Genomic DNA, 23,250 nt, shown 5'->3' with positions numbered 1-23,250 from the left:
CATGCAATAACCTTTGTATAGTCTGTCAGGTCTGTCTTGTAGTAATCCATAACTCGGTCGCACCTAGAGAATACAGACAGAATTACCCGCTAAGGAGGTTGTCAGACTCATTCTTACTCGTCCCCTATCCACAGGATGAGATTGCGGGGCCCGACCTCTCAGCCTCCTGGGGATCTCTAGAGCGGTGCCCAACTCTTCATTCATTCTCTATAAAACCACTTGGCCGCTACATGGAGCCACTCGGCTACCTCCAGATGCTCCATAGAGAATAGATGAAATGGCGGATCATGCGCCGACCTGCAGCTCTGTTCGAAACAAAGGATTAGGGCGGTGATCTAGAGATCCCCTGGGATCTCATACTCACAAGATAGGGGACAAGTTAGAATCAATTCAGCAACCCCTTTAATACATACAAGTTGTAGGAAATTTTCCTGGTATGGCTTTTACACTCCCAATTTCGATAGTTTCACCCATTTTTGGGCATTTTATGGGTTTTGAATACTTGTAAAACAGCAATGTTATAGGACATGTCTCTGCATTACCCTCTGTTATAGGATATGCCTGTGCATTACCCCTCTGTTATAGGATATGCCTGTGCATTACCCCTCTGTTATAGGATATGCCTCTGCATTACCCCTCTGTTATAGGACATGCCTCTGCATTACCCCTCTGTTATAGGATATGCCTGTGCATTACCCCTCTGTTATAGGATATGCCTCTGCATTACCCCTCTGTTATAGGATATGCCTCTGCATTACCCCTCTGTTATAGGACATGCCTCTGCATTACCCCTCTGTTATAGGATATGCCTGTGCATTACCCCTCTGTTATAGGATATGCCTGTGCATTACCCTCTGTTATAGGATATGCCTCTGCATTACCCCTCTGTTATAGGATATGCCTGTGCATTACCCCTCTGTTATAGGATATGCCTGTGCATTACCCTCTGTTATAGGATATGCCTCTGCATTACCCCTCTGTTATAGGATATGCCTCTGCATTACCCCTCTGTTATAGGATATGCCTCTGCATTACCCCTCTGTTATAGGATATGCCTCTGCATTACCCCTCTGTTATAGGATATGCCTGTGCATTACCCCTCTGTTATAGGATATGCCTGTGCATTACCCTCTGTTATAGGATATGCCTCTGCATTACCCCTCTGTTATAGGATATGCCTCTGCATTACCCCTCTGTTATAGGATATGCCTCTGCATTACCCCTCTGTTATAGGATATGCCTCTGCATTACCCCTCTGTTATAGGATATGCCTCTGCATTACCCCTCTGTTATAGGATATGCCTCTGCATTACCCCTCTGTTATAGGATATGCCTGTGCATTACCCCTCTGTTATAGGATATGCCTCTGCATTACCCCTCTGTTATAGGATATGCCTGTGCATTACCCCTCTGTTATAGGATATGCCTCTGCATTACCCCTCTGTTATAGGATATGCCTCTGCATTACCTCTCTGTTAATCCTCCTGGAACTATGGATAACACCCACTTGTCAATTTATTCATCCGTTTCCAGGAGGAGCTACCAAAAAAAAGGCAAAATTGAGTGGTTGTCATCTTTTTTTGTTGTTGCGTAAAAGCGGCCATTTTCCAATAGTGACATCCCGATGTGGCGGCTGCGTCTTTGACGGTCACAATTTCTGTCAGGAGACACAACCGCAGATATGACAGGAGGGTCACTTTAACAGAATATAGTCTAGATAGATAGAATATAGTATTTGCTTAAATGTAATTCTCACCGTTTCTCCATAGGAGTGATATGAAGCTGTGGGGAAAAAAACATCAATAAATCAAACAAAACCAATTGGTAAGTCATTTTTATGTCATTAACACAACTCTAGCACAGCACAGAACCAGAACATTTACAGCTTTTGTTACAAGAATTACCAGTGGTATGGACTAAGGAAGTGATTGCCGCCCTGCGACTAGAGATGAGCGAACCTGCCGACGTTCGGGTTCGTATGAACCTGAACTCTTGGCTTCTGACTGCCGCTGTCTGACCACTCCGTGGAGAGGGTGGATACAGCCGGAGGACCGCCTGGAGCACTGGGATACAGCCATAGCCATAGGCTGTATCCCAGTTTTCCAGGCGGTCCTCCGGCTGTATCCACCTTCTCCACGGAGCGGGCAGACTGCGACCTGTCTGCGTCTATAGAATGTTGTATAACAGCCTGGGCATGAGGGCTGAGGACAGAGCCCAGACTGCTGTACACAGTGAATTATAATGGGTTTACATGGGGTACTTCGGCCTTTTAAATTTTTTGCCATATTGCTAGGCTGCATAGAAAATATTCATACCTAACCATGCTCCCCTGGGGTCCTCCTGCTGCTTCTTCAGGTTTCCCGCTGAAAGCTCTCACTGCTATTCCCAGATGGATTCATCACAGCAGTGGCAGACCGCTCGGCCAATGACTGAAATGGTACAGCTTAGCCAGTGATTGGCTGAGCAAGTTATGACTAGAGGTGATCAAACCTGATTCCCGCAGTCTTCCCGTTCCGTGGAGAAGGCAGGACTTGGGCTGTCTCCACCTTCCCCATGTAACGGGAGGGCTGCAGGAGTCAAATACCGATGGTTCGAGTTCGTACCAACCTGAACATCAACGCTGTTCGATCATCTCTAGTTATGACCTGCTGAGACAAATCCGCAGCTCAGACCAGGAAGCGGAGGCCGGACAGGAGAACGGGGCGTCGAGATCCGGGAACCAGCGCTCCAACCTGGGAGGTAAGTGTACTGCGGCCTCTACTTCCACCCCTTCCCCGGCCATATCCTAAAAAGAACCTCTGCCCAGAGTACCCCTTTAAACCCTGGGCAGTGTATGTTGTGAAGCAAGCCCTGTGGTGAGATCCAATGCTGTAAGCTCCTATGGTCTTCTGCTGTTTCTATGGGGCTCCCTAGCTCCCCCCCCCCCCCCCCATAGCTTTCTATAGGCGGCTTGTAACAGTTTCTTTAGAGAAAGTGAAAGTCCTTCTTTACTTTGTTGTATAGTTTCTCCATAGTGATGGAGAGTTATGAAGCCGGGGGAGGGGTTGTCTGTAATGACAGCTACACTTAGTGTTATTTTCTATGTTTGTTCTTCCTTACACTGTCATGCGGCCGCTATTTTCCTGTCACGCCTGAAGGGAGAAATAATACAGAACCTGCTATATGTAAACCGGGGGGGATCACTGCACTATTCTGCTCTTCTCTGCAAGGTGGGATTAAACCACAAAATACTGATATATACTTGGGGGCTCAGGGGGCAACATGGGGAGGTTGGGTTCATTTGCCCCTTGGTGGGCCGGTCTGAGCCCGGTCTGAACCTAGAGGAAAAGCTGCTTTATCCATTGGTGCTTGTAAGTCATCAGACGGCATGGCTTGGGTTACTGTGGTGGAAATACATGTCTGTATGTGGTATAAACTGCCGGAGAATGGAATAAGCTGCTGCCAGACACCTCCAGGGGGAACAGAGGATTGTGTATGTCGAAGAATCTAAAGGGCCTATTACACGGAGCGATTATCTGCTGGATCAGGCCGATATAACTTTCCATGTAATAGACACAGCGATCAGCCAGTGAGGGAGCAAACTCTTGCTCCTCATCTGATCATTTAAAAATATCCTCGGCCACACATAGCTCCATGTTATCGGGGATGACAGCTGACAGCTTATTGGTGCAATGGCTTCATGGACCCCGCGAACCCTGCACTGCCTGCATGGTTATCGAGCCATCTAATAGGATCAGTAAGCATGCACTGATCTACAGAGCTCGCTTACCCTGCGTGATGGGACATCTAATACGCCCGTCACTTGCCTGATACCCCTATATATATCAACACTGTCAGGTTTGTCTGACCCTAATCTGGTGTGCTCGGTCTTTGTACTGTAACCTGAATATGCAAATAAGGGGAAAACACTGTAGAGAAACTGAAAGTTGTATGATCTCCGCATCAAGTGTCTCCATGACAAAATGATGTGTTGTGACTGCTTATATTCTTACTGTAACAATAGAGAGACTATAGATGGATGTAAACACGAAAACAATAGATTTTCGCATGAAAGCCTGTTGGATATTTGAAAAACGGCCATAGAAATAATGACTCTCTCTTCTCCATGGTAAGTTACGCAGCCACAATTACACATCACAACCAACCAGACTACTGAGGGCCTCACTATTCACAGAGAAAGGGCTCACTGTGACGGTGTGACCACATTCAGACACATGGCGTGCGGCTCTTGTTTCTCCTCGATTTTTTTTTTGTCAGCCTTCTTTTCTGTAACCTTTGTGTAATAGATGTTTTTTATGTTCTGAAAGATGTAGCTTTATCTGTCTGTCTGTCTGTCATATATATGCTTTGCCATGTTCTTCATTAGGCAGATGACCTTCACTGGAGGATGATGAACATCGGCTCCTTTCATAACTCCATTGCAATGCACGATACACATTTTCACTTGTCAGCAATCAGGTTTTTGATTCCTTTTGCTCTACACTAGACTAGCGATAATAATAATTTGTGTAGGACAAACTAATTCCACAACACTTTACACAGTTTATCAATTTTGTCCCCTGTCCCCATTACGGCTTACAACCTGAGTTGACCTAACTGCATGTTTTGAGGGGAAAACCATAGAACTTGGAGGAAACTTATGCAACCATAGAACCTGGAGGAAACATCCAAACTCTTTGCAGATGTTGCCCTTGATGGGATTTGAACCCAGGACCCCAGCACTGCAATGCTAACCACTGAACCACTTGTTTTTGGTTTAGCAAATCTACAGTATTAAGAAAGAGCTTGGCAGTCAACTGCCTTTAAACTCTGTGCCGCTGCTCTCCAGGTGCCTGGAAAAGCTGAATCCAGTCCTGGGAAACTGGGAGAAGTTCCCCAGGACTGGATCCAGCTTTTCCAGGCACCTGGAGTGAGACGCAAAGAGTTCAAAGCCAGCCAGCCGATAAGCCGACTACTGAGTTAACAAAGCGCATTGCTTTGTTAATACTGTAAATTCGCTCATCTGTACTCCACACCAGTAATTTAATTTGGAATTGACCGCTGGACCATACATACAGCCACGGCGCACGACTCACAAAATAACTCCAACGACCTCAGGAGTGTCTTTCTTGAGCGTTTATTCACACTAGGCCTAAAAATGAGCGACACGTTTCGGTGTTGGACTGACACCTTTGTTGTGTCTAAGAATTGCACCTAAGAAACAACACCACCAGGTTAGTTTGGACATCTTTAAGCAATTTTCCCACTGACATTGTTTATGCTACACTATATTAGTTCCCCTCTTTGTCCATATATGTTGTTCCTCTGCCTTACACCAGTAATTTAACGATACGGGGGGACAGTTGTCAAGGACGTGCCCGCATCAGAACACTCCACAGCACAGTCTGGAGCCGCTCGCTTCATTGTGTGACCTGACAGAGCTTTCTGCGACCGCAGAAAACTGACATGTCAGTTATTTGCAGGTCCTCATGGGATCCCGGCCGGAGCGTATACGACGTAGTGTGAACATAGCCTAAGGGTCCTATTCCACCGGACGATTATCGTTCGCATAATCGTTAACGATTAACGATCTCAAACGACCGCTATTGCGAAAGACCTGAAAATGTTCACTCATTTCCATGGAACGATAATCGTTACTTATGATCGTATTTGCGATCGTTTTTTCTTCGCTATTTCTTCGCCATTGCTTTCGAACCTACTGCGAACGACCGAACGACGTCTTATTCAATGCGGACGATTTGCAAACGTTTTGCGAACGAGCAACGATAAAAATAGGTCCAGGTCTTATAAAGCGATCAACGATTTCTCGTTCGGTCGTTAATCGTTAACTGCATTTCAACTGAACGATTATCGTTTAGATTCAAACGATTTAACGATAATCTGACCGATAATTGTCCGGTGGAATAGGGCCCTAAGAATGGAGTGAGAGCACTGATTATGTAAGGCGGACACTCAGTTTAATTATCCCACTAAATTGGGAAACTCAATAGGAGTGTACAGTGCCCAGTGAGTGAACTGTGTCTGGATATGGACTGTATCTCCACTGGTCCCAGTGAGTCCTATAGACGCCCAGTTAGTTGGTAAACTGGACACTTGGTTGGCAGCTACAATAATAATAAATGTATATTGCAAACTTGCTTTATATCACATCTACTATTGATTTAGATTTTGAAAGGACAGTGACACTTTAAGCTTAAAATAAACCACTATTACCTTGTCACGTCCGCAGCGGCGTCCCGTGCTCCGGGCCGCCGCCGCGACCTCTCCATGCAGCTGCCGGGGTCCATGTGCAGGGACCCGGCGCTGCTACGAGTTCGGCCCCGGGGGGCGCCTTACCTCGCCCCGCTCCTGTCACCCGCTGTGCCGGCCTCCTAGGGCGCGCGCGCGCCGGCTGTCTCAGATTTAAAGGGCCAGTCCGCCCCTAATTGGAAGTTGCACTAATCACTTCCTATAAATTCCAGCCCTGCCCCACTACAGGTGTTGGAGCCTCTACATGCTTCCCATAGCGTTTGGCCCAGCTCCCTGTTGTTCCTGATTCCTGTCCGCTACCTGGTCCCTAGTCCTTGTTCCTGGTTCCTGCTCCTCTGTTACACTATTGCTCCTGTGTTCAGCCTGTCACCTGCGGTTACGCCTAGACATCTGCCAGCACCATCTACTGCCTACTACTCCTGCCACGCCTCGCCTGCTGTCACTAGCAACCAAGCCAGGGGTAGCGACCTGGGGGTCACCTGCCGCAGCAAGTCCATCCCGCCTTGCGGCGGGCTCTGGTGAAAACCAGCAGCCCCTTAGACTCCGCTCCCTGGTGAGGTTAGTGCCATCGCTAGTGACGGTCCAGTGGATCCACTACTCCAGGCGTTACAGTAGGCTCCAACCATGGATCCCGGCGAGGTGCCTGATATCCGTGACGTAGCCCGAGTGGTTGCCCAACAGGCGCAACAAATCCAGCAACAGTCGCAGCAGATCCAGCAACTCACTGCCGCCTTACAGCAGCATACTACAGCCCAGCGCACACCACCTCCTTCTGCTTCTTCATCACTTCGACTGGCTCTCCCAAGCAAATACGCTGGTGACTCCAAGTTGTGCAGTGGATTCCTGACTCAATGCACCATGCATATTGAACTCTTAAGTAGTCAGTTTTCCACCGAGCGCTCTAAAGTGGCTTTCATCATCAGCCTATTGGAGGGTAGAGCTCTGGCTTGGGCCACGCCGCTGTGGGACCGAGATGACCCTGCTGCTGCCAATCTCCGAACCTTCCTGGCCGAGTTTCGCTCCGTCTTTGAGGAACCTGCCCGTGCCTCTTCAGCTGAGACTGCTCTCCTCAACCTCTCTCAAGGGAGCTCCTCTGTTGGTGACTACGCCATCCAGTTCCGCACCCTGGCGGCAGAATTAGACTGGAATGAGGCCGCTCTAATAGCCACCTTCAAGAAGGGCCTGTCCAGTCGGGTGAGAGACGTACTTTCCGCCCGAGACCTACCTACCTCCCTGAACGAACTCATCCTACTGGCCACCAGGGTCGATACTTGTTTTTCTGAGAGAGAGGAGGAGGTCTGGCATGAACGGCGACTAAGCCTGTCCCGTCGCCATCACAAGCTGGCGCCGGTCTTCCGGAATCTTGACGTTCCGGTGTCCCAGTCGACTCCTGAGATTCCTATGCAGGTGGAACGGGCTCACCTGTCGCCTGATGAAAGAATTCGTCGTCTGGAGCTGAATCTCTGCCTCTACTGCGGTGGTTCGGATCTCTTTCGGCTGAGATGTCCCCAACGTCCTCAAGCGTCCGGGAAACGCCAGCACCTAGGTCCGGTGGGAGAGGTCTCCCTAAGTGTGAATGCCACCTCTCCAAGGTTGTCTGTGCCAGTCTCCATCCAGACACCCTCAGGACAAACTCACCAGACTACTGCCTTTTCTCGATTCTGGGTCAGCAGGCAGTTTTATTGCAGCTACATTGGTCCAAAGTTGGCGGCTACCCGTGACCCAACTAGCCAGACCCCTGACTATCTCCTCGGTCACGGGCGAGATTCTTACCGACCATGTGCACTACCAGACCGCACCTCTAGTACTCCAGGTGGGCACTTCACATCAGGAAAAGATCTCCTTCTAAGTCCTGCCCCATTCTTCTCCCGCCATCCTCCTGGGACTCCCTTGGCTGCGATTACATGCCCCTAAGCTGGACTGGAGAACCGGGAAGATTCTTAGTTGGGGTCAGGACTGTTCCAACCAGTGTCTGAGGTCACCTCAGCCCAAGTACTCTATGTTTTCACCCGACCCCGCCAAGCCTCTATCCGGCCTACCGGCGGAATACCAAGACTTGCCTGATGCCTTCTGTGCCACGGAGGCGGACTCTCTACCACCTCATCGGGCGTACGATTGTCCCATAGACCTCCTTCCTGGAACTTCTCCTCCACAAGGTCGGGTGTACCCTCTCTCAGTACCCGAGACTGAGGCCATGTCCTCTTACATTCCGGGAGAACTTACAGAAGGGTTTCATCCGCAAATCCACATCCCCTCGCCACATAGGGATGGACTTCATCACTGATTTGCCTCCATCTGCAGGCAAGAAAGAGGGGGAGGCCAAAGGGCGGAGGTACTGTCACGGCCGCGGCGGCGTCCCATGCTCCGGGCCGCCGCCGCCGCGACCTCTCCATGTAGCTGCCGGGGTCCATGTGCAGGGACCCGGCGCTGCTACGAGTTCGGCCCCGGGGGGCTCCTTACCTCGCCCCGCTCCTGTCACCCGCTGTGCCGGCCGGCGCGCGCGTCCCCGCTTCCTAGGGCGCACGCGCGCCGGCTGTCTCAGATTTAAAGGGCCAGTCCGCCCCTAATTGGAAGTTGCACTAATCACTTCCTATAAATTCCAGCCCTGCCCCAGTATAGGTGTTGGAGCCTCTACATGCTTCCCATAGCGTTTGGCCCAGCTCCCTGTTGTTCCTGGTTCCTGTTCGCTACCTGGTCCCTAGTCCTTGTTCCTGATTCCTGTCCGCTACCTGGTCCCTAGTCCTTGTTCCTGGTTCCTGCTCCTCTGTTACACTATTGCTCCTGTGTTCAGCCTGTCACCTGCGGTTACGCCTACAGGCCTCTGCCAGCACCATCTCCTGCCTACTGCTCCTGCCACGCCTCGCCTGCCATCACTAGCAACCAAGCCAGGGGTAGCGACCCGGGGGTCGCCTGCCGCAGCAAGTCCATCCCGCCTTGCGGCGGGCTCTGGTGAAAACCAGCGGCCCCTTAGACTCCGCTCCCTGGTGAGGTTAGTGCCATCGCTAGTGACGGTCCAGTGGATCCACTACTCCAGGCGTTACATACCTTTATCTCATTTGTGGTTTGTGGATTTTTGCGACAGTGTCAATCTATTTGAGTACTTACTTTTTTCTGTTTTTTTGGTTGCATCATTTATTAATTAATTAATGTCACTTTTCATTGTAATCCTGTCTGTGATGAGAATAAGTAGATGGCTAAGAAATAATCTTTAGAGAACAAAAAGTTTCATCTTATTATTAGGCTTAGTGGCCAGATTAGAACAACATAATAGGAAATAAAAAAAAAAACTCCCCCAAAATTCTTAAAGAGTATGTTTATTATGAATTGGGGGTGGGGGTCAATCTTTCAGGATTTGCATACTCCTTATTCCGGTTTTAAAATTTAACTATAATCTTTCACTGGCAGCAGTATACACTGTTAATATCCTGCTCCGCGCTTCCTGTGCAGGCAGAGACGGAATTGTTCTGGCATCACCATTAAATGCATTGTATACAACATCGCTGCCGCTAAGGGAGCGCGGAGGCAGGGTTTTGACAGTGTACGCCGCTCTGCTCCCTTACGAGATTTACCAAAGGCGCATCTGGCGAGTTTACACCTGCTCCTCAGCAAATGGAGATTTCTGCCATGATTTCTGCCTGCTAGCGGTGTAAATCATAATAAATCCTCCTCTTTACCTTGCAATGCCCCCTGCCTGCCCATCAAGAAAGTGGGGGCTTACACTGTGGTAAAGGCGCTGAACACTGTTTGCACAAAAATCTGCGCCTTTTCCCCGGCGGACACTTTGGGGCACAATCTTACTCCCCCCGCCATTTGGTCCTTTTTTGAAACACAGAGGGGGAGATTTATCAAACATGGTGTAAAGTAAAACTGGCTCAGTTGCCCCTAGAAACCAATCAGATTCCACCTTTCATTCCTCACAGATCCTTTGTAAAATGAAAGGTGGAATCTGATTGGTTGCTAAGGGCAACTAAGCCAATTCTACCTTACACCATGTTTGATAAATCTCCCCCAGAAAGTTCCTTTTTTTCCAGCAATAATGATGCACTGTGAATGGATACAGTACATACGATAATGTTCGGTTATGGTGTATCGATACTATTTTGTGTTCACTTACAGTATGGTGGTGATGTACATGGGGGATGATATTTTTTTCCTGTATAGTAGTTTTTTGGAAGCTGAATAACAATTATTTAGACGTATTAGTGGAATAATGCAGTGAGACACCTGACAAGGCTTGAGGAGGGCCTGGGGGCAGGTGATGGCTCAGCAGGGGACGTGTCATACCGTTCTGTATGGAATGTATAGAGGAAGTGGTTAGAAACTAAGTGGTACAGGCCTCGGGGAGGAGCTGACTCCAAACATTCACATAAATAGTGACCCATCACCACACTTCAGCAGCTCTCCTAGCTTCAGTATCACCATGAAGCCCTATCTGGCAGGTAAGTATTACACATGTAATGACTCCGCCGCTGTGTGTGATCCTCATATTGGAGGTGACCGCGTGTGACTCAGGGGACGGGTGGTGGTCTTGTCTGCTGGAAGATGACTGTAATCTACTTACTGTAGTCATGCTGTCATTCACCAATACCTGATTAGAAAATCTGTAACAGTTCAGCTATATGGACACTTCAACTCCTAGCATGTCCTGAAAGCCTGGATGCTGGGAGTAGTAGTTGTACCATGTCTGATGCTCCAAAACTCCTAGACTTAGGCACCATAGGAGTCCTTAGTGTGAGAGGCAAGTATTGTGTCACAAATTATATTTATGTGTAAAAGTATTCTGAACAACCGTCCAGTATCCACTGTAGCTTTAATCCTTCCTATCCTAGATAGATATTTCTGCCATTGTGTTTGACCCCTGACTGCCTTCTAACTCCATCTCTGCCTGTTCATTGATACCTCACGCCTCTTCTATGTTTGACCTGTGAAAGTGTGCTGCCCATCCTAACCGGTACTGCCTGTCTCTGACAATACCTGAAAGCTGCTGCCCATGGCTATGGCCTGTTACTGAAGCTGCCTCAGCTTGACCCTATGGTGTCTCTTGGTCCTCCAAGTCAGCTGCCATCTATTGCCGGGAACACTCTCAGATGTAGCGACCTGGTAGCACCCCGCAGCAAAGTCCAGATCCCCATAATGGGTTAAAGGGTGAATTTCAGGGGGCTTCTTAGACAACATATAACCAGTTAGGTGGTACAGTGGGTCCACATCCATTCTGTGATACACCGGTTTTATGGTTCAAGGGCCGGTTCACACTGAGCAAACATGGCGCAATTCTGCTTTGAGCGAATGGGAGAGCGCGCGCCTGTCCGCTCCCTCTCCTCTCCGCTCAAAGAATGAACATGTTTATTCTTTGAGCGGACAGGCTCGCGCTCTCCCATTCACTCAAAGCAGCACACTTAGCACGGCGGGATTGCGCTGTGTTTGCTCAGTGTGAACCGATCCTTAAACTGGTGACCATCAGTGTTATGTGCAAAACACATTGTCCATTGTCCATTCTTAAAAAAAACTGCCCCTGCGGCAATATGAAAAAATTCTCATGGGAAGGGCTACTGAATCCATGTGGGTGCACCATGTCCTCTATAGCCATGTGGCTTATACAAGAGAGCCCTGAGCAGGGAACCATCTATAAATACCATTCCATATAACCCATATATCCCCACCACCATATAACCATGTCTTTCATCGTGTTTTTCTGTTTTGCAGTACTAGCAGCTTCCTGCATTTCTTCAGTCTTGGCAATTTCCATTGACATTTACCCGCCTCGTCCTATGGTAAATGAGACTGTCATTCTTAATGTCCGAGGTATATCTGGAACGTTAAAAAATGCCGACTGGTACAAAGGACAGGATACAAACGCCGCCAATCAGATTCTAAAGATCGACAATGTTCAGAAGATAACCAATGGGCCACAGTTCTTTCCGGAAACCACCCTGTTCCCTAATGGTTCATTAAAACTTAAAAACGTCTCTGCAGCCCATAAGGGCTATTACACGGTCAGTGTTCAGGCGGATCAGCTATTTCAGGCCACAACCAATTTGACTTTAAGTGGTAAGTGCCCTCTGTAAGCTCCATGTATTAAAACCTAAAGGTCATAAAATGTAGAAGTTAAAGCATATGTACCATCACTTTAAAGGGAATGTGCCAGCAGTACATTCGCTTTAAGATATTCACATGGATAGAACGGCGCTGGCTCGAGGAAGCCGTTGCCGCAGTCCTGTTTTTAAACCGCAGCTTGGTTCTATTCCCAGGCACTTCCTGGGGGTGAAGCACTGGAGGCGCACCGTTTGGCCCCCAGTGGGAAGAATCTCATGTGATGTGGCTGCCCTTTCCTCAGTAACATGGCTCCATTAAAATCAATTGAGCCACGTTACAGAGGGGAGGGGTTTAGTCACATTGGGGGCAGGCGGGCCAGTCTTCAGTGCTTCAAGCCAGACATACACTGGCGCCATGCGTGGGAACTACCAGTCTATTGATGTAAAAATCTTAAAGCGATGCTACTGATGGTAAATTCGCTTTAAGGTGCCATACACATTACTGAAAGATGACTAAATCACAGTTCTCGCAACCGGCCTGAAGATTATATGGTGGATTTCTGACAGGTGACATCACATCAGGGAAGAGAAAGAGTGTGTTAGTTAGATTTTAGTTTTTCAATCCATTTGTTTTTGGGGAGATAAGCCACCACCAAGGAACTTACCTCCCCTCTCCCTATCCAATATCCCTGATTCATCTGCCAACATCTGGAGTAGGGATGGTCCGAACCTGCCGAGGATCGGGTTTGTATGAACCTGAACTCTCGGCAATGATTCCCGCTGTCTTCCACCTCCAGGGAGAGGGTGGATACAGCCAGAGGATGGCCTGGAAAATTGGGATACAGCCTATGGCTATGGCCACCATACACATTAGAAGAAAGCCGATTTCGTCTGATACAAATAAAAATGTGTATGGTCAGCTTTACTATTGACAATCATTTGATTCTAGTTTTCTTGTCTCTCATGAGAGTGCCTATAAATGCTCATTCAGTCGGCCCCTGTTAAAGGGCATTTATACGATGGACGTATGAGAGGCCGGAACTAAACCCGTTTTCAATGATGACCGGGTTTGTCCATCCCCTATATACCATATTTTTCTGCCACTATGAACAACGTTTTTCTTATTTACGTGTCTTCCTAGATTCCTTTCAGGAAATCAGACTTGTTGACGCAGTAACAAGTGTCTTTACTGGACTAACCAGTGGCCTGGCAGCTGTGGCATGTTGCAGAAGTAATTAGAAAAGTGGCATGGATTGGTAAGTAGAAGGACCGTTAGCAAATTGAAACTATTAGGCAGGTATTAGCCAAAAATATTATGGTCCGTTCACATTATTGAATGAGTAGCGCAGTGGGGTCAGCACCGCGGAAAGCATCATTTAATTGCAGAAATTAATCATTTTATTGCCGTCCATCCATCCTTCATTGTGTTAACGCAATACATCTCCAACATGTACCCAACATGTACTTCCTATTAGTAAGTGATAGCTCTACGTGAGTTGCAATAAAACTCCCAACATGTGCGGACATACCCTCTAGAGTCCAGTGGGCGTTCCAACTAGTGAGTGACAGCTCTGAGTGAGACCGGCCATGTTTTTACCCCCATAATCTTATTAATGTCAACTTATTTATCACATTCTGCCTACATGGACCTTCACAGATCCATTTTACTCAAGAGAGTATATAAAACCAAGTCTGTAAGAAAATGTGAAGAACAGTGTAACAGGAGAACTCCTTTATGTTTACGCCCCTACTTAACCCCTGAAAGGGGTAAAATTTAAAATCAACTGGTGCTAGAAAGTTGTATACTAATTTGTAAATGACTTCCTTAGTACATTTGCGTTAAGTTTTGCACATGGTGCCCGATCCTTTTTTTTAACCCACGGCCCGGTTCCAGTGCTCCGTGCCATTCTATTCCCGGGCATCGGCCAAGGGTGAAGCACTGGAGGCAGGCCGGTCTGCCCCCAGTGGGAGGACACACCCGCCCCCTATCAATCAATGGAGCCATCATAGAGGGGCCGGGTTTTCATCCCACTGGGGGCGGGCCGGCCTGCCTCCAGTGCTTCACCCCCGGCCAGTGCCCAGGAATGGAACGGCACCGTACACTGGAACCGGGCCGCAGTTAAAAAAAAAAAACCCTGCTGCATTAGCTTGCCAGCGCTGCTCTGTCCATGTGCAAAACTTAAAACGAATGTACTGATGGTACATTCGCTTTAAGGTAGTGGTATGTACCATACTGTCTGACATGGTGCTCTATTGGCAAAGAGTGGGTTACACTCAGGGGCGGTCTTGGCATTTCTGGGGCCCCAAGCGAAGTTATGTCTGCCCCCCCCCCTCGACACGCACTCCACAACAATAGACCGCTGTGTGCTACCCTCAGTAGTATATACCCCTTGTGCGCAGCCGCCAGTAGTATATAACCCTTGTGTGCTTCCCCTCAGTAGTATATACCCCTTGTGTGCTTCCCCCAGTAGTGTATAGACGCCTGTGTGTTCCCCTAGTTATATAAAGCCCCCCCGTGTGCTCCCCCAAAAGTATATAGACCCCCTGTGTGCTGTCCCAGTTGTATGTAAACCCCCTGTGTGCTGCCCCCAGTCGTATATACCCTGTGTGCTGCCCCAAGTTACATATACCACCTGTGTGCTCCCCCACTAGTATATAGACCCCCTGTGTGCTCCCCCACTTGTATATAGCTCCCCTGTGTGCTCCCTCAGTGGTATATAGCCCCCCTGTGTGCTCCCCTACTTGGATATAGACCTTTCTGTGTGCTCCCCCACTTGGATATAGACCCCTGTGTGCTCCTCCAGTAGTATATAAACCCCCTGTGTGGTTCCCCCAGTAGTATAAAGACCCCCTGTGTGCTCCACCAGTATTATATAGATCCCTGTGTGCTCCCCCAGTAGTATATAGACCACTGTGTGCTCCTCCAGCAGTATATAGACCCCTTGTGTGCTCCCCGTTATATATAGACCCCCTGTGTGCTGCCCCCAGTAGTATATAGACCCCCTGTGTGCCCCACCAGTAGTATATAGACCCTCTGTGTGTTTCCCCAGTAGTATATAGACCCCCTGTGTGCCCCACCAGTAGTATGTAGACCTCTGTGTGCTCCTCCAGTAGTATATAGACCCCCTGTGTGCTGCCCCAGTAGTATATAGACCCCTGTGTGCCCCCCGTTATATATAGACCCCCTGTGTGCTGCATCAGCAGTATATAGACCCCCTGTGTGCCCCACTAGTTGTATATAGACTCCTGTGTGTTCCCCCAGTAGTATATAGACCCCCTGTGTGCCCCACCAGTAGTATATAGACCCCTGTGTGTTCCCCCAGTAGTATATAGCCCCCCTGTGTGCTACCCCAGTAGTATATAGCCCCCCTGTGTGCTCCCCCACTTGGATATAGACCTCCTGTGTGCTCCCCCAGTTATATATAGACCCCCTGTGTGCTGCCTCAGCAGTATATAGACCCCCTGTGTGCCCCACCAGTAGTATATAGACTCCTGTGTGTTCAACAGTAGTATATAGACCCCCTGTGTGCCCCACCAGTAGTATATAGACCCCTGTGTGCTACCCCAGTAGTATATAGACCCCCTGTGTGCTACCCCAGTAGTATATAGACCCCCTGTGTGCTCCCCCAGTAGTATATAGACCCCCTGTGTGCTCCCCCACTTGGATATAGACCTCCTGTGTGCTCCCCCAGTTGTATATAGACCCCATTCTGCTGCCCCAAGTAGTATATAGACCCCCTGTGTGCTGACCCACGTAGTATATAGACCCCTCTGTGAAGCCCCAGTAGTCTATAGCCCCACTGTGTGCTCCCCCCATTTATATAGATCCCCGCTATGTGCTCCCCCAGTTACACAGGCCCCTGTGTGCTCCCCCTCCCATATAGTATGTAACACAATAAAACAAACACTTATACTCACCTGGGTCCAGGCGTCTCCTCTTCTCTTCACTCTTGTGGCTGCAAGGGTTTTCCCTGCAGTCACAAGAGGCCGCGCTTCCCTTGTCCTGGCACCGATGCTCCAGTGATGTCACTGGAGCACCGACACCACAAGGACAGAGCGGCCACTTGTGACCGCAGGGAAAACATTTCATGCGGCCACAAGAGTGACTGACAGGAAGGGAGCCAATGGCTCCTGCCCTGTCAGTGCTGCTGCATGTAACTGTGAGCGCTCATTACGAGTGCTCATAGTTACAGTTCAGATCACAGCAGCGAGTGGGGCAGCGGCCCTGTCTAGCGATCTTGAGCACAAGAGAAGGCGTGGATGTTGGGGGCCCCAAGCGATTGCTTGGGGTGCTTGGTGCCAAAGACCGCTACTGGTTACACTATAGAGGAAATGGTACAACTTTGTTGGTCGTATTAGCCGGTATACCCAGGATGGTCAGTACTTTGCCTGTGCTTGTACATTTGTGTCCTGATTCTAGTCTCAGGTAAAGGGATTGGTAAAGGGACTGTCAGGCCTCATGACACCAGTTTGTTTGCAAGTTAGAGCCCTTAGCAATTTAGCAGCTTGGGAACGCCTCTTTGACACTTTGTATTGGAGAATAAAACATTTTTCTATATTCTTGAAGTACAGACGGATATATGAGAGGTACTGTATGACCTTGTCCTAATAGCTATCTTACAGCAGTTCAGGACAATAATTTCAGGTGGCAGATAATAATAATAGAATTCTTAGTAGTTGCTAGATTAACAAAAAAAATCTACTATTTCTATAAAATATAATATAAATTGATGATTGTAGTTAATATGAGTTTATTTTGACTTTTTAGGAACCAAGAAGAACACTTCAAGACACCTGGATAGATTTCTATAACCTGTTGTCATCCATGTATTTACCTTTGTACTATATATTTTAAAACATATAAACACTGGGGGAGATTTATCAAACATGGTGTGAAGGGAAACTGGCTCAGTTGCTCCTAGCAACCAATCAGATTCCACCTTCATTTTCCAAAGAGTCTGTAAGGACTGAAAGGTGGAATCTGATTGGTTGCTAGGGGCAACTGAGCCAGTTTCACTTTACACCATGGTTGATAAATCTCCCCCACTGTGTGCATTTTATCCTTATATATTTCTTATATTTTTCTTTCGCTCTTGAATTGAAAAAAATGAATTTAAGAAATAATAAAAAAAAGTTTATTACAGCATTAGTGTTATTACAGTGTCGTAATGTGTGTCCGTGCATGCACCATTACAGTGGTGATCCAGCCAACTGAAGGCTCACTCTCAGGCCAGTTTTCCATCATCAGGGAATCTGATTCTTGGTACCCCCCCACTGATCACTTATTTGAGGAGGCTTTTACCCCCTTAGGCCATGTGCACACTATGTATAACACCGGCCATTCTGTGACCTACCCGGATCACAGTAAGTCATCTGCATATAGAGAAGCCTTTAACTGTCGCGAACACACCTGTATAGCGTGCACACTGGGGTTCTCATGAAGAGCAAACCGCTAAATGTTCCATCACAATTGCATATAACAAGGGAGAAAGGGCACACCCCTGTTCCATTTCTAACCAATAACGGTCACGAAAGGAAACCATTTGTTCACACCTGGGCAGTAGGATCAGTGTAAAGCAACATTATCCATTCCTTAAAGCTAGGACCCAAACCTACCTGGTCCAAGGGTGCCCCCATGATGCCCCAGTGTACACAGTCGAAGACTTTCTCTGTGTCTACCGATAGAAGACATAATGGCAACCCCCTCACTCTTGAACTGGACTTCAACAAAATTATTTTATTTTATTAAACCCCACCTGGTCCCAGTGTACTACTGATGGTAACAACAATTTTAACCGATTGGCCATCTGACCGATTGATATGGATCGAGGTTCCTTCCTTGTCGAAAGTAGTTCATGCAGAATACCCTGTATTAAAGACTGTTTGTGCTGCTGCTCAATTTTACCCAGTAAATAATAAATTTTTAGTGCCCTTTCTTTTTTCTTACGTGTTCCATATTTAGTGAACACACCTCTTAGGACGCGTTTAAGTGCTGATGTGTTATATAAGATGTCATTATAAAAAAAACTCCCGAATTGTGCTTCAAATTTCCTCATGACAACTATCTTTAAAAGACTGTTGTTGAGGTGCCATGACCACTGTTGCGACAAAGAGCCTGGGGCCTCCACGAAGCACACTGGGGAGGGATCTGACCATAGTGCTGACCCTATAACCGCTTTTAGATTCCAATAGAGAATATGGTGAGTAACAAGTAAAAAGTCAATACGACAATATGTCTGGAAAATAAATGTGGTCCCTAGAATACTTGTGTTATGTATGCGCCAAACATCTATTAAATGTACCAAATCAACAATTTGCAATACTGCTGTACCCTGAGGATTTAATGTAAAATTAAACTCAACATCCATCGCTAGTTCCGCTTCTGTAAAATTTTCCAATACATTCAAATATCTCATGTTTGAGATTGGGTCTGGCTTGGAAGATACAGGTTAGCTACTGTAAGCTACTGTTATTACTTACATATTTTAAAAAAATAGGTATCTGTGCTCTGGATCAGTGAGCGAATCCTTCATCTCATGATGAAGAGACTTATGGATTGCTATAGATGTCCTCTTGGTGTTCGACTGTGTTGACGCTATGAAACTATGAAGTACAAAACTGATCTTGAATATTTGGCACGGATCGTAATCTAAAGTGAGTCTCCTGAAGAATATTAGAGGAATATGAGTTCTTTGTTTATGCATCTGATACAATATTTGATTACATTTTTGTGAAATATTAGGTTTAATGAATAGAGATGAGCAAATAGCTATTCGAGGTATTCAGCTGCGGTCAATATTCGAGCTTAAATGCAGTAAAAATTTGATTCACCCTCCCACGCCCCTGGCGCTTTTTTCCAGCCAATAAACATGCAGGGGGGAGGGACAGGCACTAGGAAAAGGCAGGACTTTAAAAAACACCTCTAACTGTGATTGGCTGGCTAAACCATGTGACTTCCTGAATAGAAGAATAGTTATTTGAGATTCGTGTCACTTGCTGTTTTGAGCTAGAGAGGGACAGACTGTATACCAGGGAGAGAGAGCTTTTAGGTGAAGTTGGGTAGGAAGGGACCACCACAAGCCCTTGTTAGGGCTAAAAGTATAAAAAAAAAACCAGATATTTACCAGCTGTTGTGAGACAGGCAGTGTGTATACACTGTATAAGCAGTTGTGAGACAGGCAGTGTGTATACACTGTATAAGCAGTTGTGAGACAGGCAGTGTGTATACACTGTATAAGCTGTTGTGAGACAGGCAGTGTGTATACACTGTATAAGCAGTTGTGAGACAGGCAGTGTGTATACACAGTGTGTATACCCACTGATAGTGTATACAGCTGTATACTGTGTGTGGGGAAAAATAGCTGTTGTCTTGGTACTACTGATTTGCGCAGTCTGCGTCCTGTAAAAGCCTTGACCAGCTACTTTAGTCTATAATTTTAAAAATCAATACTACATCCAGTATATGGCTGTATACTGTGTGTGTGGGATAATAGCTATTATCTTGCTACTACTGATTTGTGCAGACTGCGTCCTGTGAAAGACTTGACCAGCTATTTCAGTCTATCATTTTAAAAATCAATACTATATCCAGTATACGGCTGTATACTGGGTGTGTGGGATAAATTAAAAACTTTCTGGTACAGCTTAATTGTATTGAAGAATGTTAAACGGCTACTACAATGCGTAGCGCAAAGCAAAGAGGACAGGGACGCGGAAATGCTGCTGGGTTTACAAGCCGCGGTCAAATGATTGGGGATACAGAGTGTGCTTCAGAGGGACGTCCAGTATTGCACGCATCCACCATCCCTGGCTTTATAGGACAGTTGTGCAGGGGGCGGGGTACACAACTGTCGAGGCCCGATCAGCATGACCAAGTGTTACGATGGATGGCGGAGAGTGCTTCCAGTCATTTATCCACTCACTCACTCGGATGCCTAAGCCAGCCAGTTGTGTATACAACTCTAGTTAAAAGAAACTCTACTCATATCAAACCCTATTAAGGTACAGTCCTAGGGGTCATGGAGATAAATAAAAATAAATAGTCCTCCATGTCCTGTAGCTAGAGGGAAAAGGGGAAGAAGTAAAGGGCAAGCATGTCTTGTGATAAAATGTGCAGCTTCAAGGACCCATTCTAGTAAATTTGATTATGCCACCTTCCAGATGTAGATGCCCAGCCATGACAGGCTACATTTACAGTAAAACAATGAATGAATTCTCCTTTCTCCCACACAGATTAGAGTCCATACCTCACTTTTACCTCACAGACTGCTCCTCATGTCTCCCCCTCTCACAGACTGAGCTCCCTAACTCTTTTATGATTCCTTGTGTTTTTTGCAGCAATTTACATAGAACCATGTTTGGGATCATGTAAACCTATGCAAATTGGGGTAAATTCACAGCATTTTTGCAGCTAGAAATGCATCTAGCTCTTTAGTTGCCTCTATGGCACCTGATTGCAATAACTGGGCTACTGTGAATACAATGGGATTTGAGAAATGTTTCATAAAGTAATGTGAATCTTTGTACTATTTTTTTTTTGTAGTAGTAGTGAGAGGGGATTAAGCTGCTGCCAGACACCTCGGCTCATGGCTTATCTATCCTGTCACTTAGACATGCCAATAAGGAAACTGTGAGGTAAACCAGGTTATATGACTGTATCTCAGCGTCTCCATGACAGAATAATATGTTGTGGCTGCTTGTAATTTTACTATAACAATGGAGAGAATTTCTACGTGAAAACTTCCTGTATATCTTGACAATACTATTATTTCACCCTACGAAGAAAGTTCTGAAGCTTCAGGCAACCACAACTGAATACCACACAAGATTTTTTAATAGAAGTAAATTACAAATCTATATAACTTTCTGACACCAGTTTATTTGAAAGAAAAAGATTTTCGCTGGACAACCCCTTTAACTTGTCACAGCAAAATTCAATAAATTAGAATATCATCAAAAAGTCATTCTTTTTTCCCCCAGTAATTCAATTCAAAAAGTGAAACCCCCTATATTATATAGTCATTACAAACAGAGGGAACTTTTTCTAGTGTTTGCTTCTGCTAATGTTGATGATTATGGCCTATAGCCATGGAAAACCCCAAATTCATTATCTTTAGATAATTAGAATATTGTATATTGTATAAGACCAACTGTAAAAAAATAAATAAATAATAATTAGCAGTGAAATGTTGGTCAAATGAAAAGTATGTACAGTAGATGTAGGCAATAATTGTTCAGGGCTCATTTTGCGTGTCTATTGGTCATGAGTGGCCTTTTGGAGTAGGAATATTTATTTTCCAGCAGGATTGGCACCTGTTCACACTGCCAAAAGTAAATGTGAGATAAATGTAATACTGTGTGGTAAGGTGTGGCGGTATTATTTTGTGTTCACTTACATATGCCTGGGGATGATATTTGTTTCTTGTCTAGTTGTTTTTTGGTTGCTGAATAACTATTATTTAGAAGTATTAGTGGAAGAATGCAGTAAGACATCTGACAAGCCTTGAGAAGGGCCTCTAAGAAACAATGGTGTCCATGAGGGCAGGTGATGGCTCAGCAGGGGACGTGTCGTGCCGTTCTGTATGGAATGTGTAGAGACTGTTCAAGCAAGAGGAAGTGGTTAAAAAGTGGTACGGCCCCCGGGGAGGAGCTGACTCCAAACATTCACATAAATTTGTAAGTGACCCATAAATACACTGTCGCAGCTCTTCTAAATCCAGAGAGAATCACCATGAAGCCCTATCTGTGGTCAGGTAAGTATTACACATGTAATGACTCCGCCGCTGTGTGTGATCCTCATATTGGAGGTGACTGCGTGTGACTCAGGGGACGGGTGGTGGTCTTGTCTGCTGGAAGATGACTAATCTACTTACTGTAGTCATGTTTTCACTCACTAATACCTGATTAGAAAATCTGTAACACTTCAGCTATATGGACACTTCAACTTCCAGCCTGGATGCTGGGAGTAGTAGTTGTACCACAATTCATAGACTTATGCACCATAGGAGTCCTGAGTGTAAAAGAAAGATGACAAGTATTGCGTCACACATCATATTTACAAGTAAAAGTTTTATGAACATCCATAAGTTTTATATTTTCTTGCTATAGTATTTTTGATAGATATTTCTTCAATTGTTTTGGTGTTTGACCCCTGACTGCCTTCTAACTCCATGTCTGCTTGTTTCTAATATCTCATGCCTCCTGTGTTTGACCTGGACTTGAAACTGTGCTGCCCATCCTAACCTGAACTGCCTGTCTTTGACAATTCCTGAATTCTGCCTGCCCACAATCTCGGCCTGTATATTATGCTGTAACCTGGGGTTGCTAGGTGTTGTTGCAGTGGGCTAGGGTACCAACTAGGCACTTGTCACAATGGGCAGGTGTGGTATGCCCAACTCCGAGGACATTAGCACTAGGCTTTGAAAGGTTAGCACATGAGCGGGTGCAGGTGCAAAATAACCACAAAATCCACAGAAGAGTAAGAAGCTCTTACTCAAGGTTTTGTCTATACCACCTTCTGCCTGAAGAGTTCACTGAGTGCCAGGTCTGGTAGTATGAGTTGCAGGGTCACACAACTGGATGAAGCTAGCGCCTCAAGGTTTACAGTAGGCTGAGCAGATATTAACGAAGTACATTGGCTTGACTTGCTCCACTGCAGACGACTCCTAAAAGCTTAGGGACTGTCCTGACTTAAGTAGGAAAATGTCATCCCTGACATAGACAAGGTAACCCAGATGGACAGTTACCCCACCTTTGTACTTAGCACTGCATAATAGGCTCAGGAAAGTCTTTCAGAAGAAAATCTTGCAGCATCTAATCCCTGTCAGGGGTCCTGGCCTCCAGGCCAGGCCCGGGCATTACTTCTGCAGGGAGCACTCTCTGTTTGTACTCTCTTCAGACTTAAACTAGCTAATTCTGCCCCCACATAAGAACCTACAGGGAGGTTTATACTAAATTCCGGTAATTGCCT

The 23,250-nt window shown here is 46.5% G+C and overlaps 1 protein-coding gene across 1 annotated transcript; it reads left to right on the top strand.

Annotated features, from left to right (window-relative positions):
- The first annotated feature begins 1,775 nt into the window (after positions 1 to 1,775).
- On the top strand, positions 1,776 to 17,174 carry LOC138769871 (carcinoembryonic antigen-related cell adhesion molecule 8-like). The gene is made up of 4 exons (XM_069948594.1): positions 1,776 to 1,824; positions 11,953 to 12,297; positions 13,423 to 13,537; positions 17,050 to 17,174. The coding sequence occupies exons 2-3, from the start codon at positions 12,018 to 12,020 to the stop codon at positions 13,518 to 13,520; spliced, it is 378 nt and encodes a 125-aa protein (XP_069804695.1). The 5' UTR covers positions 1,776 to 1,824; positions 11,953 to 12,017; the 3' UTR covers positions 13,521 to 13,537; positions 17,050 to 17,174.
- Positions 17,175 to 23,250: the final 6,076 nt, after the last annotated feature.

This window comes from Dendropsophus ebraccatus, chromosome 12 (genome assembly GCF_027789765.1).
Source record: "Dendropsophus ebraccatus isolate aDenEbr1 chromosome 12, aDenEbr1.pat, whole genome shotgun sequence".
Lineage (NCBI taxonomy): Eukaryota > Metazoa > Chordata > Amphibia > Anura > Hylidae > Dendropsophus > Dendropsophus ebraccatus.
This window is presented reverse-complemented; position numbering and strand designations above follow the sequence as displayed.

What these genes read in the sequence shown, in the direction of transcription:
- LOC138769871 (XM_069948594.1), top strand. Translation starts at nt 12,018, where the DNA reads ATGGTAAATGAGACTGTCATTCTTAATGTCCGAGGTATATCTGGAACG. An exon ending in AACCAATTTGACTTTAAGTG is followed by an intron (nt 12,298 to 13,422) that starts GTAAGTGCCCTC and finishes GTGTCTTCCTAG; the next exon opens with ATTCCTTTCAGGAAATCAGA.